The sequence below is a fragment of the Vanellus vanellus genome (assembly GCF_965231255.1).
Source record: "Vanellus vanellus genome assembly, chromosome: 26".
Lineage (NCBI taxonomy): Eukaryota > Metazoa > Chordata > Aves > Charadriiformes > Charadriidae > Vanellus > Vanellus vanellus.
Window position 1 is genome coordinate 5,845,439 of NC_138931.1, and position 23,204 is coordinate 5,868,642.

General features: G+C 46.7%; 2 protein-coding genes across 2 annotated transcripts in view; one reads left to right on the forward strand and one right to left on the reverse strand.

The window, feature by feature from the left end:
- GMCL1 (germ cell-less 1, spermatogenesis associated) overlaps positions 1-12,910 on the forward strand; it is a 20,020-nt gene extending 7,110 nt beyond the window's left edge. The window contains exons 9-14 of the mRNA XM_082495856.1: positions 1,523-1,638; positions 4,030-4,136; positions 8,881-8,956; positions 9,926-10,071; positions 10,282-10,369; positions 11,502-12,910. Coding sequence (XP_082351982.1) covers positions 1,523-1,638; positions 4,030-4,136; positions 8,881-8,956; positions 9,926-10,071; positions 10,282-10,369; positions 11,502-11,630 — 662 coding nt within the window. The 3' untranslated portion in view covers positions 11,631-12,910. The remainder of the gene's footprint in view (positions 1-1,522; positions 1,639-4,029; positions 4,137-8,880; positions 8,957-9,925; positions 10,072-10,281; positions 10,370-11,501) is intronic.
- Positions 12,911-15,807: 2,897 nt separating this feature from the next.
- The window catches only part of HK2 (hexokinase 2), a 31,159-nt gene continuing 23,762 nt past the window's right edge, over positions 15,808-23,204 (reverse strand). Inside the window, exons 11-18 of the mRNA XM_082495671.1 lie at positions 22,766-22,914; positions 21,858-21,977; positions 21,424-21,519; positions 20,806-20,905; positions 20,464-20,647; positions 20,036-20,191; positions 19,321-19,554; positions 15,808-18,405 (exon numbers count right to left, since the gene is read on the reverse strand). Coding sequence (XP_082351797.1) covers positions 18,261-18,405; positions 19,321-19,554; positions 20,036-20,191; positions 20,464-20,647; positions 20,806-20,905; positions 21,424-21,519; positions 21,858-21,977; positions 22,766-22,914 — 1,184 coding nt within the window. The 3' untranslated portion in view covers positions 15,808-18,260. The remainder of the gene's footprint in view (positions 18,406-19,320; positions 19,555-20,035; positions 20,192-20,463; positions 20,648-20,805; positions 20,906-21,423; positions 21,520-21,857; positions 21,978-22,765; positions 22,915-23,204) is intronic.

Sequence of the window (23,204 nt, forward strand, 5' to 3'; positions counted from 1 at the left end):
GAAAAACTTGCTGGGACTCAGCTGTTTTGTAGCCATTATCTTTCTAAAAAGAGCTGGGTGGTTTTTTAATAGTATTTGGAATAATACCTGAAAATGAAAACCAAAAGCATAAGGTGCTGTGAACTCTTCCCCCATCTTCAAAGACAAGTGTTATTTACTAAGAGGTATTTAGGATGTTTTTGGAGGAGGTAAGATACTTAAGTATTCCGCTCTTGTCCTTTTATTTGCATTTTGACTTGTACAACAATACATCCTCATTCTAGGTCATGGTGCTTTTTGAAGCCCATAAAGTGAAATGCCATTTGATATTATTATAGATTATTGTTAGTAACATTACATTGTCACTGGAAAATAGAAAGCCCCGTTCTCATCTTGCTGCTGAAGTCTTGAGTTCACAGAGAGGCTTTGTTCTTTGCTTGGAAGCTGTGTAAACCGGGCTGCAGATACATGAATGAGACTGGAAATGAGTTGGGCTCTCACTTGAAAATGTTTTTCCGCTGTCTTTCATACCTTTTATCATCTGAAACACCCATCCCTCCTTCTTTTTCCACTTCTTTATTTTTCTTTTTCTCCCTCCCCAGAGTTAATTGTGTTCTTTTGTAACAGTGTTTGGACTTCTTGTGCTCTGCCTTGGAATTTAGCTCTTGGTATCCTTGCTCCGTGTTTCTCTCTGCTCGGTGTTCCCTGATCATAGTTGAATACTAGCATTGAATTTTGCACCTTAACTCTGACAGCTTTGTTTTCCTAGCTCTCATGTACACAGCTTTGATTTTATTTTTTTTTTTAATATCTGTCCACACTATAACCATTCATCTGTGTGTCTGTGATATCTATTTATAGGTGTAATTGCCAAATGTCAATTAAGACTGCTTTTATTGAGCCGTTTAGCACTCTTATTTGTAACTTATTGACATCTGTGTTCTTGTCATCTGTCCATACTTGTAGCCTTGGGGGTTGCTTTGGACTCTTGCCATACGTAAATATTTAACCTGTCTTTGAGTTACGCTACTAATCTTCCTGTAAAATTAAAATTTTTTTTTTTTTTCATCTCGCATTGGCTTTTTCCTTCATGCTGCCATAGATGTCAACACAGTGATGATATAATTCCAAAACAGACCTGTCGGGATATTTCTTTTGAAGCCTGCTAGCCTGATCAACTTGTTAGATGCTTTTATAACACTTTCCCTGCCATTAAGATGGTGTAGTGAGCATCACTGCTCAGTTTGTCTTCCTCGCACTGCTGTCTCCTGTCTCTGCCAGCAGTAATGGTTTAGTTGCTCTTTGTCGCTGAAGAACCTTGAGCGCCTCCTTCTCGCGCTTTGAAATGTTTGAGGAACGCAGGTGTCAGGAGCTGAATTGCGACTCTCTATGATAGGGGGTACCTGTGGGGAGGGGGTAGGGTCTTACCTAGAAATCTTACTAGAAGTCTTTCAATCTCTCGAGTGAAAATGGACAGTTACTGCTGCTTAAATGTACTGGCTTTCCCTACTCCCAGTTCTGGTTTAAATTCATACCTTAATAGATGGAGAAGAGACTGTCTTCTGCACTAGTTCTGACAAAGTAAAATACGAAGGGACTCAGTTATCCTGTGCTCAAAATGTCTATTTAAAAGTGTTCTTCGAACAGCAGGTGGAGGCAGTGCGTTAGAGAGTGCCGCAGCGAGCTGAGGTGCAGTTTGGGTGAATCATCTGGTTGGTTGTGTCCAGTAGATGAGGCAGTTTTTGACCTCGAGCAAGCAATAAAATTTTATATTATTCATAAAAAATCCCGGAAGAACAGATCTGGTCTTTGATATGTGATATTTTATGTGCTTCAGTGATGTCTAAAGTAAATATAATCCATGTTATTTCAGATTGATACTGGTACAGATTATAATCAAAGTGCAAAGGCATCTTCATTGTGTAATAAAAAATAAGATAACTTTGGTTGAATGACCCTTTAGATCCTTAACTTAATGATGGCACAGGAGAACCGTGGGTTATTTCCTTGTGAAGTGGCTTTGTCAGCACATAAGATGTTGCAAACCAGAAATTTGCCAGTACTACACTCGATTTTCTTCTCTTAATGTTGCTGCTGTTATCACTTACCAGAACTGTGATGGGCAGCCTTTTCTTAGTGTTCTTCAGTGGACAGATTTTGTGTCTGTACTCAAACCCGGAAGCCTTTATCTTTGTATGTCGGAGGAAGAATGTTTCTTAAATTGTTACGAGATTGATTGCAACTTTGAGGCTGGTTTGCTTGTGCTTACTGAAAAAGAATGTGTAATTTTCCCATAGTTCTTAAGATATATTAGAGAGCAAAATGTTTGCTCTTTCGTAGATAAAACAGTTAATAAGCTGCGATAAATGCTGAAATAGGCTCTGTTGCTTTGTAGTCATACAGTGGGAAAGGTAGCGTGATGACAATTTTTGAGTGTGTGGTTAGTGCGGAAAGAGTATCTGATGTTTAGACTCTACCACTGATTATGAATTTAAAATAAATAAATAAAAAGCTTGAATTCCAAGAGAACTGGAAGAGCGGGGAGGGAGGAAGAGCATAATGTGGAGACCTCTGTGTGTGTAATGAAGCGCTTTTAAGAGTTTAATACTCTATCGCCTTTGTAATCTGTCAATACCAGTTTGTAGCCAAAAGCTGTGTTAAGATCAAGAACTTCTGCTCGTCATTTAAAAGGAGATTTAGATAAGTATTATTCATGCACTTTTGAACAGATTATTGGCTGCCAATCCAGTATTTGAGGTGACTGTGTTGTACCCGAGAGACTCTACAAACCTGGAAATTGCTGGGTAGTTTGTATTGTAGTGTAAACCTTTTAGATTGTTCTAGATGAAATCGTTCTCAGGGAGGTAAAGGAGGAAGTCACGTTGAATAGTTTTAATGCCCTGTATGTGCATAGGACCTGCAGGAGAAAAATGTAATACTATATTAGGAGTTCACAACAGAGAGTCTGTTCTTGTTTGCGTAGAGATGTGAGACAGAAATACATTATGTGTCTGGAAGCGAAGTGTTCATTGCTCTGCTTTATAGCTCCTGATTTTTTCATTTATTTATTTTTTCCTTCTAGCACATCCATTCTCTGTTCCTTACCTGTGTAGTTTTCCTTAAATCATTTCTGTGCTTTCTGTTGTGCTTTGATTAATTTGCATTTTGGTCCTATTGCAGTCTGAATCTTAACTCTAGAGTTAGTAGGGCGAGGGCTGGTTTCAAGTTTGGCATCTGGGACTTGTAAGACCATCTCAGCACTATGATCTCGCTTCTTCTCCCTTCCATCATCTTCATCAACTACCTGTTTTGTATCCGTGGTACCAGTGGTTCTCACTGTTCCTTCCATCCCGTCCATTCCTCCATGGAGTTTGTTCTTGTGCGTGACCTTGCATACTTGCCCCATTTCGTTATCTTGACTAAGAAGAACTTACATACCGTGCTTTTGGATGCCTGTAATCCCTTTTGTGTAACTTGCTTACAAGCTATTAGGTTTTGTTCTGTTTTATCTCTTGGTTGCAACTGTTAAATTAATACAGCTGATAAAATCTTTATGGTGTTCTCAGAGGAAGACATGATTTATGTTTATTCTTGGTAGGGGATAGCTTCTGTTTGTTTTTACCATATCTGCAATAAGCCACTGTTTCCTTCATCCTTTGATTCTGTTTTCTTCTTGTTTAAATTGTGTAGAATTCTGTTGGGGATTCAGAAGAAGGCATCTTCTCCCAAGAGCTTGTTAACAAGCTCCTTGGCTTAACAGAACTTTGTGCGCTGAGAAAAATGTGTTGAGTTGCATCACTTCTGGCAGTGGTGAATGCTTGATAAGATGAACGTGTTCCTGAGTTACTTCGTGTTGGTTGTTGATTTTTATCTGTACCACTTCTTCTGTAGCTGCGGCCTGGAGATGAGTAACACAAGTGCACTATGAGGTGGTGGGTTCGCATAGGCCAGTTATACTCCACAGTTCATAAGTGTAACCTTATTATTTCAATGTCATTTTATTTTTTATATTTCAAATGTTTGTGAACATCCCCCTTCCCCGCTCCAAAGACAACACCAAGCTTTTTTTTTTTTTCTTTAATTTTAGAATGGCTGTCCTCTGTTTACAAACAGCAGTGGTTTGCCATGCTCAGAGCAGAACAAGACAATGATATTGGGTAGGTATATTACAGGCTTTCCTTCCTTTCTTTCTTAAATTAGAAACCTTCCTGTCATATAAATTCTGCCATGATGAAGTTTTGGAGTTTACATTAAGAGCGGGGTTAAAGCATACTTCAGTGGTTTTTAAACTCCGTTGTTCTCAGTGGAGCGGTCTGTTCCCTTGGGCTGGCTGATCTCCTGTCCTTTAAACAGTAGAACTCTAGAACACTCGTACGACATGACCAGAGGTAAACACCGGGGCGGGATGTTCTGTATGTTCTTTTATGTTGGTTAATGCTCCTCACTGGTACTTTGCCTTGATATATGTGTTGAGGCTGTGAAAGAGTAACTTATTAGCCTTCCGTTTTAAGGATGACTTTAGGAAAAGTACGGCGGATGGAGAAGAAGCCTTTTCTGTCCTGCTTCCTTCCTCCCCGGGCTAGGTGGGCAAGAGGTGGCGGTGCAATGGAATTAACTGTATTGGTATCGAAGGCAGTTTGTCGGTTTTTGTTTCTGCAGGGATAACTGCGCGTTAACCTTTGTTCCTGCCTCTCCCAGCCTAGCCTCCCAGGCAGCGAGTGAGGGCCCAGCACCCAGCAGGGCTTGGCATCCTGTGTTCTGTTCGCCTCATTCCCTTCTAATTTCACAGCCTTTCCCCCGCCCAGTGTTTGTGTGTGATAGCTCTCTCTGCTGCCAGCACCTCCATCTCTTCCCAGGCAGGGGATCCTTCTCTGCTGCTAAGACGCTGTTCTCTCCTTAATCCTCCTATTTTATATCCTATCTTTTCTCCTTCCTAGACCACGTGCTGCGCTGTGTTGGCATTTCGTTGCCTTTGAGGAAATTGTGTGACAACTGCCATATTTCTGTGCCCTTTCAAAGACCTGCGTGTAGCTGTACTTTGTGTAACGCCCTCACTACTGTCTGTGTGTATGACGCGTAATTGGGTTTCTTGAGCCTGTGCCTAACAAGGGTTGGCAGTTGTGGTGACATGGGCAGAGAGGCACTTTGATTTAACGTATGCTACATGTATGCGTGTGATCACAAAATCTTTCCCTTCCTTCTGCTTGCTTTTTGCCACGTTGCATTGAGCCAAGTCCCTTAATCTCTTTCCAAATACCGAAACTATGGCAAAATGTGACTGCGGGCGTTGTTCCTGCCTTTGTCTTCTCTCCTAGTTCTTGGTGTGTTTTGTGGACAATAGATGTCAGGTCAGGAAGCTGCAAAATGTTTGTTACCTTTCAAAAACCAATAAACCAACAACTTTATTTTCTTCCATCAGTGCTGTTAGCCCGGCATTTGCCGCTCTGAAGATGAGCGTGTTTGGTTGCAGTGGTAGCCTTCACTTAGTAACTGCAATCTGAAAAGCATGAGAACCACTGTCCTGATTTGGTCCAACGGCCGTGCAGTCTGTGGCAGCGTTCAGCGGTAGGGTTACAAATCTCCCATCTTCATTTAAAGTGAAGAGTGAGCGTTTCTCTTGATGTAGTTCTCTGGCAGTCAGTAATTCAGGATTTTCCAGTTGGAGGTTTTGGCTGGATCGCTATTGAACGACCAACCTCCAATAGACCTGTTCTTCAACACATCGAGTTCTTTTGCTTTAGCCCCAACACCCTGTGGCGGTGGCTTCCGTGGCTTAATTGTGTATTATATAGGAAATATTTCCTTGATTACTTCCTTTTGATATTGTCATGTAATAGTGTAAAAAAAATCCCCAAAACTCTGACTTTGATGTTAATAAAAGTCAAGGTCTTTAAGAATTGGTTCTTATTGTCAGTTGTGGTGCTTTAGGAGGTGGTAGAGGTAAAGCACGTATTGTGAATCTCATCATTTCAGCTCCTGAAGATTAACATTGGGTGGTCATAGCTTGTTTCTGATACTATTCTTTTATTGGGAAGACTTTTCTTGTAGTATGATCGTTGATGTATCTAACAGTAGATCGTACATTGTGCATTACCTTCTAGCTCGTATGGGAACCACAGTTAATGTGAAAGTGAGTATTAACATAGTCATCACAATTCTGACAGAAGATAAGACGGTGTATTTGCTTATTATTGATGTCTTTCGGTAGCTCACTGTAATGCAGTGAGTGTATTTTAATTGTCAGCCATCACATATACATGCTTCCGAAAAAGTAAGCTCTCATACAAAACCGAAGTGAAGATGATGGAGATCACACCAGCTCTTAAAATGAGCAACTTCCACGTTCAGCTGCAGTGCTGATGGTTTCAGCGACTCTTGGAATGAGCAGAGTATTTTTTTCATGTTTTTCTTGCTTGTCTAGTTTTCTCTTTTGCAGTACGGGATTTTTTATTTATTTATTTATTTTTTAAGGCAGCTAAAACTGAAAATCTCAGGCAGAGAAAGTTTTACTAAACAATAGGCTTCTGTTTGTCCGAATCTCTTATTCTGGCATTCATTGCCGAGCTCCTTCATTATGGCAATGGTAAGAAGCGGGTGAGATGGGGTGTTTCTTCTCAATATGTCTTAGCTTCTGACTTCAGTAGTTTACAAACTTAATGGTTCAAGGTGGCATGCAGGTTACTGTTTGTTTAATAGTCAGTAATGGACTAATTGCTTTTGAACATAGTGTTCTCTGGAGTTGTGTGGGCGGGAGATGGTGGGGGGTTGCGCATGTGTGCGTGGAGTGCTTTCCGGCAGTTCTGTGCAGTTGTAATGTCGCTAGTCCATAGCACGCAACCTCTGAAGAGAAGAAGATAAAGATAGAAGGTAAAAGAAGGTGATAAGTGTTACTTGAAGTCCTGAGATCACTTGTCTGTCTTCCACTGGCCAGCTGTAGTGCCACCCCGCAGCGAGATGCCTGTGGTTCATAACTTGTGGCTTAGAAGGCAAGACATGCGACTGTTCCTTTGCGTTAAAGCAAATATTTTGGACGTTCGACCGACCTGTAGCTGAAAGAAAAGAATTAGGATTTTATAAGATCATCCTTTTATCCAGATCTGCTGCCCCTCCTCTTGCACTTACTGCCCGTATCAGTCCCTTAACCTGTTTTCTGTCTTCTTAAAGCAGAAATAAGGCAGAGATAAGGGCGCAGACTTAGAAAGCTGATTGAAATGTGAAGTCTGACTCCCGGTGAGCTGAAGTAAGGCTCTATTTTCATACCCCACCTGATGCACCACATAATAGCACCTGCTTATTCTAGGACTGCCAACAGGGAAATTACGTTGCTTTGAAATGTGTGATGTGGTTTGCTCTTTTGATAACTTTAGAGAGGAGAAGAAAATGTTTCTCTTCTACTTTATGTAGTTTGCATTTAAAAGGACTAAACATTTTATTCGCCCTTCAGAATTTCAGAATTTTTTAGTGTAATACTGGAGTTTATGACTTTGAACTGTAGCTGCTCAAGGTTTACTTGTTGTGCTGAAGTGGATCACTTTTTTTTTTTAATTAAATATTTGTCCTGTGGTAGATGCAAGACAGATCTTTCAAGCCCATGACTGGGATCGTTTCTACTCTAATAGTCTCTTTGGCAGTGTTTAAGAACAAAATAGAGTAACTTGACTATTCACTAAGCATATGGTAGGGCAGCGTAAGTGGTTAAAGCTGGAAGTTTTGCATCTTCTAGGGCTGCTGGAGGAACTGCGAGGTGGGAATACTAATGTCTGTCTGAACATTATGTGCTAATGTTTGTGAAATTTGTCACTAATTAAACCGAAATAAATCTTTTATCACCATTACTGAATTTAGGTCAGCTACATAACCAGTTCAGCTAGAAGATGTGGGAAAAGCACACAGGAGGTTCTTGGATGAATTTGGTTAACGCGATTAGCTTATTTCCTTAACTTGTTCATAAAATACTTAATCTTCCAGGATTGGTTTTCACAGAAACGGGGGGTGAAAAGACCACAGACTGAGTTTGTTCATAAAAGCTATAGCCTCAAGTTCCTGTGGTGTGTGTACAGTAGGAAGAGAACAGACGCTGCGTTTCTTCTGGCTGATACAGCTTGAAGTATATTGTTTGATATTGCAGGTTTATAATTTCACTTGCGTGTGGGTGTTGCCTTTCATTGTGATTTATAATACTCACTTTAAGCGTTTGTCCTCAGTGTAACTTGATGACTTTCTGGCAGTGGTTGCTTATTTGGTTAATGATGTAATCGTGTCTAAAGTTAAGTGAGTAACATACCTCTGGAATACTGGGACTGATTTTACTTACGCTGGCTCGGCAAGATTTTTCTACGTGTTGAAGTGCCAGTGGAAACTGTTGGGTGAAACAAGTTCACGTTGGTATAGGATGAGAGAATCCGAGAGGCTTATGGCGCTTCATGATCGCTGTGGGTAAAATTTTTAGACAAGTGGCGTAACCAGCCTTTTGAGAAATCTTTCACGACGTCTCTGTGGGCGCTTCTTCATAGCGCGGCTGTTCTGCAGAGTCCTGCAGCTGTTCCTTGCAGTAGTGCTCATTTATGTTTGCGCCTAGTGAGTCGGGGCTACTGTGTTTGAAAAGGATTTAGATTTATTTCTTTTTAGGAGGACTGGAGAACATATTTCATTGCAACAGCTACTATTTTCTTATCTGGAAAGGTTCTTATGTAAAAGTGCTGCCTCACTGAGGTTTATATTGCGGTTTTGTAGAGTAGTTGGATGTTCATGGGATAAATTTGGGTTGGAAAGGATCCTGGGAGGTCACTAGCTGACCTCTGCTCAAAAGAGGGTCACTTCACTCAGGTCTGTTCATTTTTCCCACATTAAAGTACCATAAAGAGCTCTTTAAGTGTCCTTAAAAATGCCCTTTTTTTGTAGGCCCCAAGAAATAAATAAAGAGGAACTGGAAGCAAACAGCATGAGGTGTGGTCGAAAACTTGCAAAGGATGGTGATGTAAGTATGGCATGTGGCAAAGTCTGCGCGCAGCTGACGTGTTTTAGACATGTTAGATATTTTCACGACACGTGGGTCTTAATTGTCAAACTGCATCAAAAAGATGTAACGGAGATGGTACATTAAAGAAATTCTTTTGTTCTCCCCAGAAGGATGAAGACACTTGCTGTCTTTACCGTAAATAAGGAATTAAGTGTTTTAACTGTGCTCTTGCGCTGCAAGAAAGCCCATGTTTGGAAAAACTTTTAGTGTGTGAAAGGAAGGAGTGTAGCTGTGACCTGTCATTTGAGACTTGCAAAATACTCGCGGTTAAAATATAGCTCTGATCACTGATGTCTTTTTCTTTTTAACTGGAAAAGGAAGCTTTCCCGATAAAATGGGTAATAGTCACAGCCAGAAGCCCTGTGTGTTCCGTATACGTATGTGTGTCTTGAAGTAACAGGTCTTGTGGAAAAAAAACAAAAACAAAAAACAAACAAACAAAAAAAAAAACAACAAAAAAAAAAAAAAAAAAAAAAAAAAAAAAACAGGAAACGGGAATGTTTTCCCGCTGAAGTTGCTTAACCCGAGGATGTTGCACTGCAAGGAGTGCTTTGCGCGTGAATGGGACCTGTAGTTAAGTGCTACTCAGAAATACAGCGCCAGTTACTGGAATGCAGAAATATTTTAGATCCACTGGTGTTAAGTGTATTTTTGTACGTTTGGGAGGCAGCTGGTGGTAAGCTTGTCTCGTGTATCAGCTGTCTGCCAGGGCTGGCTGCTAAAGTTGCCTACCAAGATGTCTTAGGTTTCGAATAGGCGTTGGCAGGGCACCTTGAATCCACCATACCTCTCCGTAGCTGAGAATCCCATCCCCAAATTTGATTTGTTGGAGAAATAGCGCTTATGGTTCGTGTTGTAGCCAATACTCAGCCTGGTTGGTTTGGTTTTGGTTGTTTGTTTGTTTTTTTTTCCACGCATGTTCTTCAGTACTGCTGGCGGTGGACTGGATTCAACTTTGGCTTTGACCTTCTTGTTACTTACACAAATCGTTACATCATTTTCAAACGGAATACGCTGAATCAGCCGTGCAGCGGATCGGTCAGTCTGCAGCCTCGGAGGAACATAGCCTTCAGGTAAATGGTAACCGAGAAGGCAGACCCTGTGGGGTGTGCTAAAATGTCTTACCGGAATGAAGTCTTTCCATCTGTTCCGGCACTAAATTTTGTTGCCGCCGAGTTAAGTATGTTTGAAAATGTCATTCTGTCTCCTTGGGAGAGACTCTTTGTGCTGGAAACAATAAGTTATGGGAGACTTAAGTAATGTAACTGTTGTGTTATCCCTAGGTTACGTCTCGCCTCTTTTGATAGCAGTGGGAAAATTATTTGCAGTAGAACGACAGGATATCGGATCCTGACGCTTGAGAAGGACCAGGTACGTTTGTGGATTTTTGAGCTGTTGAACTTGAGTGGTGGAGTCCAAGGCATGAAAAAAATGCCGAGAAGTCAACAGTGCTTTTGAAGAGAAGTTGTTCTGCTTGTTGTTATTGCTGATGTGGAATTTCAAGCGTTTCTTTCGAGTGGAAGATTAAGCTAATTTGTGAAGTGTAACTGGAGTAGGATAGCTTGGATTTCATTAATGTTGATAATAGTGAAATTCGTTCCCATGGTGCTGCTGAAGCTGTCTGCTGCTAGTGCGGTGTTCTGCTGCACGACGGTGTCCTGGTTTGAGGCTTGCCCAGACATCCAGCGCTGCTGAGATTACCTGTCTGAATAATACGGCCATCACACTCCTGCTTATTTAGAGGCAAATTTGGAGTTTGTTTGAAGACTTTCATGTATCGTAAGCTGAAGAGCTAAGAGAATGTCTGTGTATAGTTCAAGGGTGCTATTTATTAATCTCTTAAAAAAATAAATAAAAGTCTTAGAGACAAGTGGGGTTTTCTTAAGAGAATGTGCCCTTTTCCACCCATTTGCGACAGCAGAATTTAGTAAGGAATGTGAAAGCCTTGATCACCCAAGTTTCTTAAATCCTAATCAGCAGTGATAGGTAGATGGCGAGTACACGGAGAACTTTTCCTTGTAAGTGCCGTCCTTACTGTAGGATAAAGTTTCAATTTTCCTACCCCAAACCCAGTTCCTAAAGTAAAACTGAAAAATTCCTACCAAGAAACCGTAATTTGCTTTAAAGTGAAGACTGTTATGGATTGGCTGGTTGGTTAAATCTCCTGAAACTGGTAGTGGCAGAAGAGTCTCCCTTTCTCTCTAGCGCGCTTGAAGGTAAAGTTTGCTCAGCCATTTCTTATGGTTCTGTTATCTTTGACACAGAAAGGTTGGTGGAACTGGGTCAAAGGGTTACGAGCGTTTTGAGAATATCTTATCAGCGTTAATATTATAAAAGATCTGGTTAAGGTGAAGGTGAATTACTATCTTGGCTTTATCTTCTGCTTTTTAATACATAGTAATTAAAATGTGTAGAATGACTGTTAGCATCAGTCTTGTGTGCTTTTTGATGTACTTCCCTCCAACGGCATCGCTTGCTATGCACATCTGCGTTTGCTTTACAGGAGGAGGTAGTGATGAATTTGGACAGCAGACTCCTGATCTTCCCGCTCTATATCTGCTGTAACTTCTTGTACACGTCACCGGAGAAGAAGGCTGACAGTGAGGCGCTGCCGGATCATTCGGAAACCTGAGACCTCTTCCGTGGAATATAGTAGCACTTCTATAACTCTCTATGCCTGCTTCAAGTTACGTGCCCTGCTGACGCACAGAGCTTCGACAACAAAAAGGGCCTTACACTGTAGCAAATATATATATATATATGGCCTTAGTATACTCCTATGCATATCTGAAGAGAAGATCAGAAATTATATAGGCCAAAACTCGTTATCCTTTTTTTTTTTATTATTATTATTTCCGTTCTGCATCTTCAGCCAGTAGCCATTCCGTGTTTGAGGAACGTTACGCTTTTATTTTTCTGGGCGAAAACTGAGCCAAATTGGAAATAGGGAATTTGTGTGAAATAGGGAATTTGTGTGAATGACATCTTAAGAACTTACCTGTCAGATTCTGAGCACACCTTGTGGGACGTGTGCTTTTTGTTGGTGGGGTTTTGGGTTGGTTTGTTTTTCTTTTTTAATAACTGATCTGTAAATACCAGATCCATATTTTGCTCGCTTGTGTGGCCCTTTTCCATTAGGGCCAAATACATCTGTGTAAATGTTGCCTGTCGACTTTTGTTAGTTATTTAACTGTACAGAGTTTCCAATTTGCTTGTTTTTAAGCCTTTATTGAGTCTCATACGCATACATTTCTTTCTTGTTCTTGGGCTTTTTTTAACATTACAGAAAATATGTCTTTTTTTTAGCACGTGTATTTGTTAATAAGGAGGCTCATCGGCGAGTTATTTTTTTTTTTTCACGTACTGAAAATACTCAAATGCGATAACCATCGTTTGAGTCTGTTACACAGCAGCAGCTTTCGGCTAGATTCTACTGAATGCTTACTATACTCACAGGAACCAAATACCAGTTTTTAAACATTGTTTTTTGTGACTTAACTGTTACATTGGGAATATATCCCCTTTTAGCTCAGGAACTTGTGACCTTCGAGTGCCTTTTGAGTTGTACGTGTTAACACAAACTTCCCATCAGTTAAGCAAGGTCACAGGATCCGGAGGAAGAGCTGGGAACAAGGGATTCCTTTTCAGTTTGATGAATGAGTCAAGTGTAAGAGGTACACTGTCTCCGTTCTTTGTGTGTGTTGGGTTTTATGTTTGTCTGTTGCAATTTTGAATTCTTACGGCGGGGTTTTTGGATTCCAAGTGGCAATTTTGCCTCTTTAGTAGCCTATTTTTTTAATGTTGTCAGAACAGTATAAAACCATTTGTACTTTATAACAAGGAGAAAAATGCGTTGGGCAAGATGGAAAAACGTGGCAGCTTGTCAATAAATGATTTCAAGTGGAATACTCACCCGTGTCTGACCTTTTCTGCCATGAATCGCTTTTTCCATTGGATTCCGCCCGTGGATGCAGCTCTGTATAAGCTTGTGTGTGTCATACTTCTTTGGAAACAGAGAGCAGAAGCGTTTTAAGGCGTTCATGTGCTACGGTATTGACCTTGGTATTTAGATACTTAAGTAAACAGCCTTTATTTTTTTAACCAGAAGTACCGAGACTTTAATCACTGATTCAGTGGAAGGAAACATGGGCTGCCTGTCAATGGCAGAACAGGTACCTTAAAATTCCTGGGGTTGATGTAAATTGTTGATGTGGAAATCTGAGCTTTGCCGGTGGGTTTTGCTGCTGCAGGGCTCCTGCTTTACGCTGAGGGCTCAGCACCTCCTGGTCAGCTCCGCATCCTGCTCTGCCCTCGCAACCTCCCGGCTCCCAGCGCCACCCACAGCCCCCGTCCCCCCTCCCCTGCCCCGGACAGGCCCTTGTGGGGTGCGAGCGCACATCTGCGCTTGCTGCTGGGGAACCGCCGCCCTGCAGTGTGATGAGGATGGGGGATATGGAGCCAAGAGCATATGTGAAACTCATCTCGATGTTTTTTTTTTTTTTCCAGTCATTAATGACTCCTTTGCCTGATCTCTGGGTGTCCCAGTCCTACCGGTCCCCTCCCTCACCCTCCTGGTTGTGGGGGCGCTGTCAGTGCAATCAAACAAATCCCTTCCCAGCTTTGGTCCTTCTTCCCAGCGGATGGGATTTGGGATGGGGCAGTGGTGGTGGGTGCCCTTCCTAAGGGATTGTTAAGGAAGTGGGGGGTGTGGGGGGAGTGAGAGGAGCACAGAAACCCAAAAACATCACAACTTACCCCAGAAAATGGGTGGTTGGTTTGGTTTGGTTTTTTTTTCTCTCTTTTATTTGTCACTGACTAGGAGCAGCAATGGTGGCAGAGGGGAGCTGAGGAGTACAACACCACACTCAGGAAAACGGTATGAAAAGTACAAAAATAAGGAAGCCTATATATAATATAATTGCAGTCCATTGCTAAAAATAAATATTGTAAACACGAAATAACAACATCAGGTGAATCTACAGTCACTCATTTCTGCTAGCAGCTGAACAGTCTTTGGCTTTATTTAACTCCCCCTGCCCCGCACGGAGCCCACACCCGCAGTAAGATGCATTTTCTTTGCTTCGAGCCGGGGAGACCCCGGACTTGTCAGGGATGTCACGAGGGGAATAATATCACCTCGTCACCAGGAATCGCCTCTTTTGCCTTCAGTGACCACTTCGCTACCAGAGCGAGCAAAACGATCTCTCAAAAGAAGGTATTTTCCTCTCTCTATCTGCTGGGGGGGGAGGAGATCGTGGGACCAAGGCTCCCCCTGTGCCAGTTTATTTTGTTGCTGCCACCCATTGCATGGGGAACTTGTGGTTTTCGTCACTGTTTTTCGCCTCTCCCCGCTCCTCTCCCGCCCACCGGACCTTTTCACCCTCTTATCTCTGTCAGATAGCCCGGGCGTGTTTGGATTGCCCGATAAGAGGCACTGCGTTATCCCGGGTCAAACCACAGCTGAGCTGCTTCCAGGCCAGAGATCTGCGGGTCTCGGGCACTCCTTAAACATCTCAATACAACGCTTCTCCCTGTACGACCTTTCACTCTGAGAAGGGAAAAGGCAAATTCCTCTTGCAAAGCTCCATAATGTGCTGCTTGTCTGTATATATATATATAGTGTGTGTGTATGTGTATATATATATATATTCAGAAAAGCAGTAACAATAAAATCCTGTCCAAAGTACCGGGGGGGGGAGGGAAAGGTCGGTGTCTCCAGCGTAGCGGGTACTGCAGTGGAAGACCCTGTTCTCCTGCTGCCGGTGCGGCCAGAGAACGTGCCAGCACCGCACCAGGAGTGCAAAGAAAATGCATCCTCATGGGAACAACCAAACTAAACAAAAGCCATCCGAAATCCACAAAGCAGCGCTTCTTACTGGAGGAGAGGCAGACTGGGCAAGTCAAGTTGATCAGTCTGTCCATCTCTGCCTACACGTAAGAGATTTCATCTTCCCTTCATATCGTTACGATTTAATCTTCCCTTCTTCATTTTAAACACATTCACGTCACATCCCACAGCAACGTTTTGGTGTGAGGTTACAGTCCCACTGACGTTACAATCAGACTGTACAGCAAACATCTCCGGTGCTCGTCCCCTCTGAGCCGAAAAGGAGCAGAAACTTCCCAAAGCGTTTAATAAAAACCCCTCTTGGGGCATATCCGCAATCACAGGTTAACACAGGTGTCTTGGAACGCTTCAAGTATTGCTTTTTAACCGGGAACACTTCAGACCCTGCTTTATTCTGACTCAAAGCCAAGGGGAAGCAAAAGCTCTCAAGCCTCGCAGGAGCCTCGTAGCTCTCCGGGCGGGTAGCCGCCCAACCAAAAATCCTCCCCGACCTCACTGAAAGTTTAAATCCGTCTCCTCCAGCTCCGGCACGTGGCCCCCTCGCGTCGCCTGCCCCACAGAGCTGCTGCTACCGCTACCCCCCAGACTGGGCACCGTGGCACAGACCCAAAGCCGCTGTAGCTCCGGGTAACTCGTACTGCCTTTATTTCCTCTCTTCCAGCCGCAGAGAAAGCGCTCGGCAATTCTCCACTGCCCCGCGGGCTCGGGGCTCGTCCTCCCCGACCCCGTAAAGCTGCAGCCCATCCTTTGCGGCACAGAAGGGAAAAAGGGAGCGAGGTGACCCTGCTCCCCCCGTCCTCGCTAACCGGGTACTGTACTACCCGCGTTTTCTTCGCACCCTTTCACTCACCCGCTCCAACCATCTGCTGAGCGGGAGCCTGAACCAGCTGGAAAAGCAGCGCTGCCCCACAGTCCCGATCTTTCCCGCTCTCCCCCCCCCCCCCAAAAAAAACTACAGCTGTATAAAACTTAGCTCACTACCTGATGAAAACACCTACTTATTTCAGAAGGGGTACAGCTGGATAAGAGTTGAAAAGTACAGCCGCTAACGCAACCTTCTGCACGGTGCAGCAGGTGGAAAAGCATTCCCGTTTCAATTTTTCCGCTAGGCAAAATGCCGGTTTTCCCAGGAAAGAATCACACGCAAGTGCTGGGTACCACGTTAAGAGGATTTCTGTACCGTCTTTCGAAAATTTATTTAACAGCTTCTCAAACTTCCACTAAACTTGGTCTCTTACATCATTTCTATACACAGTCGGATCTTATTTGTTATCGTTGTCTTGAGGCTTATAAAAAAAAAAAAAAGCATTTAAAATGCCCAAAGAGTAATTTTGCTTTAGAATTGTGCTACTGAACTTGACCCCCAACATAGAAGAGATACTTTTGGTAATGAGGTTACCCCAAGCAGTATAAAAATATACATAAAAATAGACAAAAACTCTATCCTCCAAACTGAAGGTCTGTTTGTGGGAATTATTAATCTTTTTTTTTTTTTTTTTTTTGTACATCACTGGAATTTCATTATCTTCTGCTAAATATTTACAGAAACGTGCCCACCCCCACCTGGACCCCTCTGCTCACTCAGGCAGAGAACTGCAGCGCTCAGCTCACCCGCAGCCTTTTCTGTCGGCAAAAATGAATGGCTGCCTCTCGCCGCGGCACGCAAAGTGATGCTCTGGGCACGCGCGTCCCGGGGAACGCTCGCCGACACCCTTCGCTGCCGATGCCAGACGGAAATGAGGCGACACCAATTATCGCCGCTAACTTCACCAAAGGGGGTTGACATCGCCTTTGCCTCCCTGCGAGCCCCCCCGCGCACCGTCAGCCCTCGAACGCGCGCGCGCCCGGTGTTTGATGGAGCGGGAGGGATCCGGGCTCAGACACGGGTCCCTGCAGAGCCCTGGGTTATCTCGCCGCGCGCCGCGGTAGGAAGCGACGTGCCCTCCCAGAGCGAAAGAGGACTGGGGATGGCAGGGGGGCAAAATAAAAACCCCTCCTTCACTTCAAAGCAGCTTAACCCTGCCCAGCTTCGCTGCCAGCGCCCCGCCGCTCCCCGTGAGTCGCGTCGCGTCCCTGGCCTTCTGCTTTCCCTTTCGTTCTGCTGATAAATTCAGAATGCCCAAACCTCTCGTACAACCGTCCTCGGGAATTTGGGTCTCTTTCTCCAGTCTACCCCAGGAAAATTTTTAAATTAAAAAAAAAAAAAAAACAAACAAACAACACGAGAAAACAAAAAGAAAATAAGTACTCTGTACCATTCTTAAATGACATTAAAAGGTGAAGTCAAAACTAAGCAACATAACCCCCCCCCGAGACTATGTACATAAAAAGACGTAAGATCTCTCGAAACATAAATATACAGTGTATAAATCCAGGTGTCACCTAAAAGGCTGAAGATGCAGAACTATTTCACAGACAAAAAGCAAACCGAACTCACCGCGCCACGCGTAGACAGACACACGGCCACGACGTTTGGGGGTGCGGACGGGCAGGGAAGAGACCGCCCCGTCTCGGTGGCGGTTCCTCCGATCCGTAGGCGCACCGGGGAAGGGCGCTAGTGGTCTTCGGGGGGTGTAACACAACCGTACGTACACGTCACGTTACTACGCTCTACGGAGGGTGCGGGTGAGAGGTCGGGAAATGGGATTAGACCCTGAGTCCCCAATTATTTCCAGGCACGTGCTCTGCTGGAGCAGTTAAAGGGACACCCCTAACGTGGATCCAGCAGGTTCTTTAGTATTGCTCACCAACGGAGATACGTGGTACCTCCCAGTGCAGACTCGGAACACGCCGGTTGAAATTCTGCACCCTGTGCTTTAAGAGTTACCATGACTTTCATGGAAATAATACAGCCTTGATCAGGGTAAAAGACTAATGGAGGTCTTTAGCCCAATCTTAAAGAGGTTTGCTTTCTACAGCACGGACACGCTACGACTCCGACATACATAAATAGGTACCAGTTACTGTAAAGTGACAATGCAGTGTCTTAATTCTTCTAGCATTATCCTTTCTGCCGTTGGGGAAGATGCGAGAGTGGTTAGGAGGTGTGGGGAGGAGAGCTGGCGTCTGCCGGAGGCTGCGAGTGGAGCAGGTCCAGCTCTAACTGGGAACGTAGGTAGACAGCCAAAAGACACTTTTAGCTTTACTTGATTACGCGGCTTTATGGCATGCAATAAAACTCCTAAGACAACTCTTTACACAAAGCACACAGCATCTCCAGTCCCACTGGTGGTATCTCAAGAGAACAAGTAAAGCTAAGAGTCTGCTTGGAAGGGGAGGCCACGTGTGTGTGTGTGTGTGTGTGTGTGTGTGTGTGTACGTGTGTGTGTGTGTACGGAGGGAAGGAGGGAAGGGACCGGGTGGGGAAACGTCCTGTCTTGCTGAAACCAAGCTCTTCGGCAAACCTCCTTCCTCCTATCGCTGGCCGGCCTCCCGGATCCGGCAGGCCACCGCCGTGATGAGCGCTGCGCCCTTGCCGCTGCCGTCTTCCGACTGGAGGAAGGTCACTTCGCACTTTGGAGACAACTGCTTCACGGTTTCGTGCATGACGGTGGAGAAGCTGTGGGGCACAGGCGGGGGAAAGGAGGAGATGCTGATTTAACCTGCCCTGGCCTGAAGGCCTCAGCCCCACAGGGGACAAACCACACCTATTCGCCCGGTTCTGCCTTCAACAGAGCCTCGGAGCACTACAGACAGAGGGGAAAGACGGACGGACGGACAGAGGGAGGGAGGGAGAGCTGCCAGGCAGGAAGCACTGGGAAGCGTAAGTCTCCACGCTTCAGCCCAAGTTCGCAGTTAGCACCACATACTTATGTTCTCCCTCAACCCCAGACCAAATCTGGCCCCTTCTCAAGTCCCACCAAGCCCTGAGAGCACCAATGAACCTTAACAGCCCTGACCAGCCTCACCTGGGGGGCTCTCCAGAGCCCTCCCTCTACCCACGGATCCCTGAGCCCTATTTAAGCTCAGCCCTGTGCCTGTAGTCCCTGTTGGAGCTACATCATCTTGGAAGAACCGGCCTTCGGCTCAGGCACAGTCCCCGTTCTGTTTGGCCATGGGTCATCTTCAACCAGATCATGGACTGAGTTGTTGGGTTAGACCTGGCTCATCCCCCTGACTTTGCGTGGTGAGTCGGACTCCTGGTTGAACCTGGTCACCATCTCCGCGTCAACCCGGCCTCAGGTACTGTGGGACCGGGTCCTGCCCGGTGTGAGGTCCCTGCTATGTTACCTGTCCTGGTGCCCCGTCCTTTAGGGAGCAGCTGGTTCTTGCTGGTCCTTGACAGAATTTAGGTCAGCGAGCTCCTGGCAGCCCTTGAGATCTTAAAATATCTCCTCTCCTTTCCAACTACCCCATGAAGCTTCCCACACTGGCTCTCACTTAGCACCCCATCTACCCGAGATGAGCACTTGCACCAGCGTGAGCCTCCTTGGAGGACAGCCCCCACGTCCGCCGCCTACCACTGAGAACTCACTGAGGGTGCAGCTTGTAGAGCGTCCCGTCCACGCCGACTGTGACCTTGAGGAAATCCAGCCCGCGGTTCTCCCGGATCTTGTCCACCACGGCTGCCATGCCGGCCCCGCAGAGCTGAGCCGCCCGTCGGGCCACCACCGCGCACACCTCCTTCACGATGATGCTGTCGTCGCACGTGCTCTCCAGGCCGAGGTGCTGGAGGATGGAGCGGACCTGGAGCAGGGCCAGGCAGTCGCTGGAGAGGACACGAGGGCCGGACGGCATTAGGAGATGGAGCAACTTGGGAGGTTGTGGCTTCCCCTTTCTTATCTACATCCTGCAGAGCCCGGGGACTCGTGACACTGACCGGAGGGACTCTACAGCTCCCCTCTAACCTCAGCTTCCAGACCTGGATGTGGCTCTGATGTCACATCCTAAGCAGTGAGGCTATTTCAGGACAAAGTCGTTGATTTGTGGTCCCTCTCTGTCCAGGGCAGAGGATAAAGAGGAGTCCGTGTTGCCCCAGACACTTTCCCTATCTCTCAACGCTGGCGCTGTCAGAACCACGTGGGTTTTGCCAAGTTATCCGCGTTGCACCACCCTATGTCATCCTGGCTCCAGACCGAGCGCTTGGAGCTTCTCCCACAAGCCCTGGGAACGTTTTTCCCAAGCTACATCTGCTCTGCTCCGCAGCTGTAAGGCCAGAGCTGGTGCCCGACCCGCCTGTAGGACCTCACCTTTCTATCTGGGACAGGAACTTGGTCTCAAAGATCCCTCTGGTCTTCAGCCTCTCTGAGATCCGTCCCCGGAAGAGCAGCCCTCGCTTGGTGAAATCCATCAGGATATTTCGAACGATCTCCCCCAGGTACATGCCGCTGATCATCTTCTCAAACCTGGGAAGGAGAAGGCAAGGCTTGGGTGTCAGGACAAGAAGGGTCACTGGGTCTGGATGGGGATCCCAGCTCTGCCACGTGCCTGCCGCCCTGAAGCAGGTCCAGCGGCGCGGTCCCCACCCTGTGGGCAGGGGACAAGGGACACATGGGTGCATCGCAAAGCCATCATCCCCCGATGATCCACCAAGAGGCCGGTGGGGCAGTGCTGAACTGTTCCTGGATGCCCAACCTCATGGGGGATCCCTTCCCAGCTCCCCAAAGCCACCACGCACCTTTGCTTCCCCGGGTTGAGAGACAGCTCGTCCACCGCCAAGTCAAACTCTGTCCGTATGTCATCCAAGCACCCGTTGTCACCAAACGCCCCCCACTCCATGTTGACGCACATCCTGCCCTCCTCCCCTTCCACCAGCTCCACGTTCCTCATCTCCTCCATGTAACAGGCGTTGCTGCCTGTGCCTGCGGAGAGAGAAGCATCTTTCAGTGGGGCCACTGGAGAAGCGGGGTGCGTATGCAAGGTGAAAGCCCTCAGACACCTTCTGCAGCCAGGAGAACCCCACGGGAGCAGATTTGGGACCGCGAGCAGAGGAACTCCATAAGAAAGTTTCAGTCCTCACCGACTATCAGCCCAACTTCGCAATACGGGTCTTCGTACCCGCAGGTCATCATGGTGCCAACTGTGTCGTTTACCACCGCCACCACGTCCAGGTCGAATTCCTGCAGAGGGATGGGATCGTGTGGGTTATTCCTGGAGGACACAGCTTGCTACGTCTGCTCCCACAACTGGGAAAGGACCTGTCTGCTGAGCACACGGGAGTCCTCCATGCGCCCACAGACTCCCTGGAGCCCCACGTGTCTGCAGGTGGACGCTCAAACCTCGAGACACCTCCAGCAAGATGCAGCTGAAGAGGAGGTGGCACGCTGGGACAGCCCTACCGGAAACGGCCCCCAGGGCAGGAGCTTTGGGTGGTCTGCATGGAGGAAAAGAGCGTGGTGTCTCCCGAACTCACGGCGAGACAAGTCTGCTCCAGCCCTGGCTGGAAGCCAGCTCTTAGCTCCGGGGTCTGAAAATCCAACCTCAGGTGATGACTAAGGGCGGTTGTTAAAATTCAGACAGTCATTAGCCCTGTGCTCAGCCCATTAATTTGCTTTACAGGCCAATTAAAGCTGCCGAAGACATCCCACAGGGATGTGGGAGCAAGCAGCCAGCTTCTCACAGCTACGTGGACACTCGCCTCTCTCCTGTGAATTGCCTCCTTCAGCAGGTTCACCACATCTTCTCCTTCACAGCCGGTCGCCTTGAAACCTTTCGTCCACTTCAGAAGAATCCCCTGTTGTGGAAACACCCCACGGTAAATCACCCAGGGCGGGAGGGAGAGCAACCTCGCGTCCACCAGCTCTCGGTGGTCAGATCCTCACGCGCGGAGGACGCCTCAACTGGGTCGTCTCCAGAGCTCGAGGGATCTGCATCTGCTTTGATGCAGCAAAGGAGCTTTTCGGAAGCGCCGGCAGGTCTGAGCTCCTGCCTTCCCCCTCCCTTGGGTCTCTATCTGAGCTGCCATGTGGTCATTGATGTTGGTACATAGTTTCCAGTGTGTTTTGGTTTTTCAGCCCAAACCACGATAGCCGGGTAGCGGACACGCGTGCTACGAGGTGGGTTGGGAGTTACCTCATCCAGGTTGTTCTGCTGGCAAGGGAAGGAGAACGTGAATCCGAGCGGGAGCGATACACCCTTCATTCCCATGTACTCCAGGAAGTCGGAGATGCAGTGGACGATGTGGTCGAAGAGCTGGGCGCACAAAGCCAAAAGGAGAAGTTACCATCACAGCAAGAAACTCAGCTGGATGCCAGCCCGCCTGACCTACTGGAGATGCCGATCCGTTCCCAAGCCGGCAGGGCTTTGAGCGGACCAGATGCTGCTCAGCTGCACTGTGTGAGGTGAGCAAACCCAAAACAGCTCCTCCTTCACCCTCCTCCCCACTGACAGTGCGGTCGTATCACCGTGACACCTCCACCTTGCAGGTCCTGTACTGCACCCAGAGGGATGGAGGGGCTAGCGGGGAGGTGACCAGCTTCCCAGGGGTGACACGGGAATCCGCTCCCTCTGCAAGGTATCCCCAGAGCCCGTCTGCTGGAAACACTCCCAGTCCCTGAGCGCTGCCTGGAGTGGTTTGCAAAACTCCTTCCATCTGCAAATAAGACTCCGGAGACATCTCCCACTGCCTGTGTTGTGGTTTCTCTATCTGGGAAACGGGGATGATGTTTATCTGCCCTCGTGGAGTGTGTGGGATTGAGGGAGGGGTTCAGTGATGTCTGGGAATAACACAATTCCTAACCTAAAGAACAGTCTCGATCTTCCTAAAGCGCGTTTCGAACTCCGGAGCCTTGGGCAGAACTCGCTGCTCTAAAGGCAGGAGAGCACCAGCCTTCCTCCTGAGTTTGCCCCCTGGAAAGCAGAGCGAGGCAAGACCAGTTCCCACTGGTCTACCGCCTACACCACTGGTCTACCACCTGCCACTTCTGCTGCCACCCCAGGGAAGATGCCCCGGTTTTCCACCTCCAGCCGCCCATCCTCACCTCCTCTCCCGTCCCCTGCATGATCTCCACCGGGATGGAGTAGATCTTGTTGTGCATCTCGACGCCGCGCCTCATCCCATTCCTCACGCGCACCAGCAGCACACGGAAGTTGGTACCTCCCAGGTCCAGGGCGAGGAAATCTCCTTTTTCTGAAACCCGAGAGAGAATCGTTAGGAGAGAGATCCCAACAAGGGGTATCGTGAGTGTGGCCCAAAGCTGGTCCAAATCTGCCCTCTTCCTAAGGAGAGGACCAGAAACCAAAGCATGGCTGGGAATGGAGAAGAGCAGGTGCTGGTGGGAAGGCGATGGAGACGTTTGCTCCAGACTTGGGGAAATCCCAAGGTTTCAAGCCAAGGGGTAGGTGCACACCTAAGCCACAGAGAACCAGGAGCCCAACCCAGGACAACGGTGGTGAGAAACCTGCGGCGGCAAAAACCAC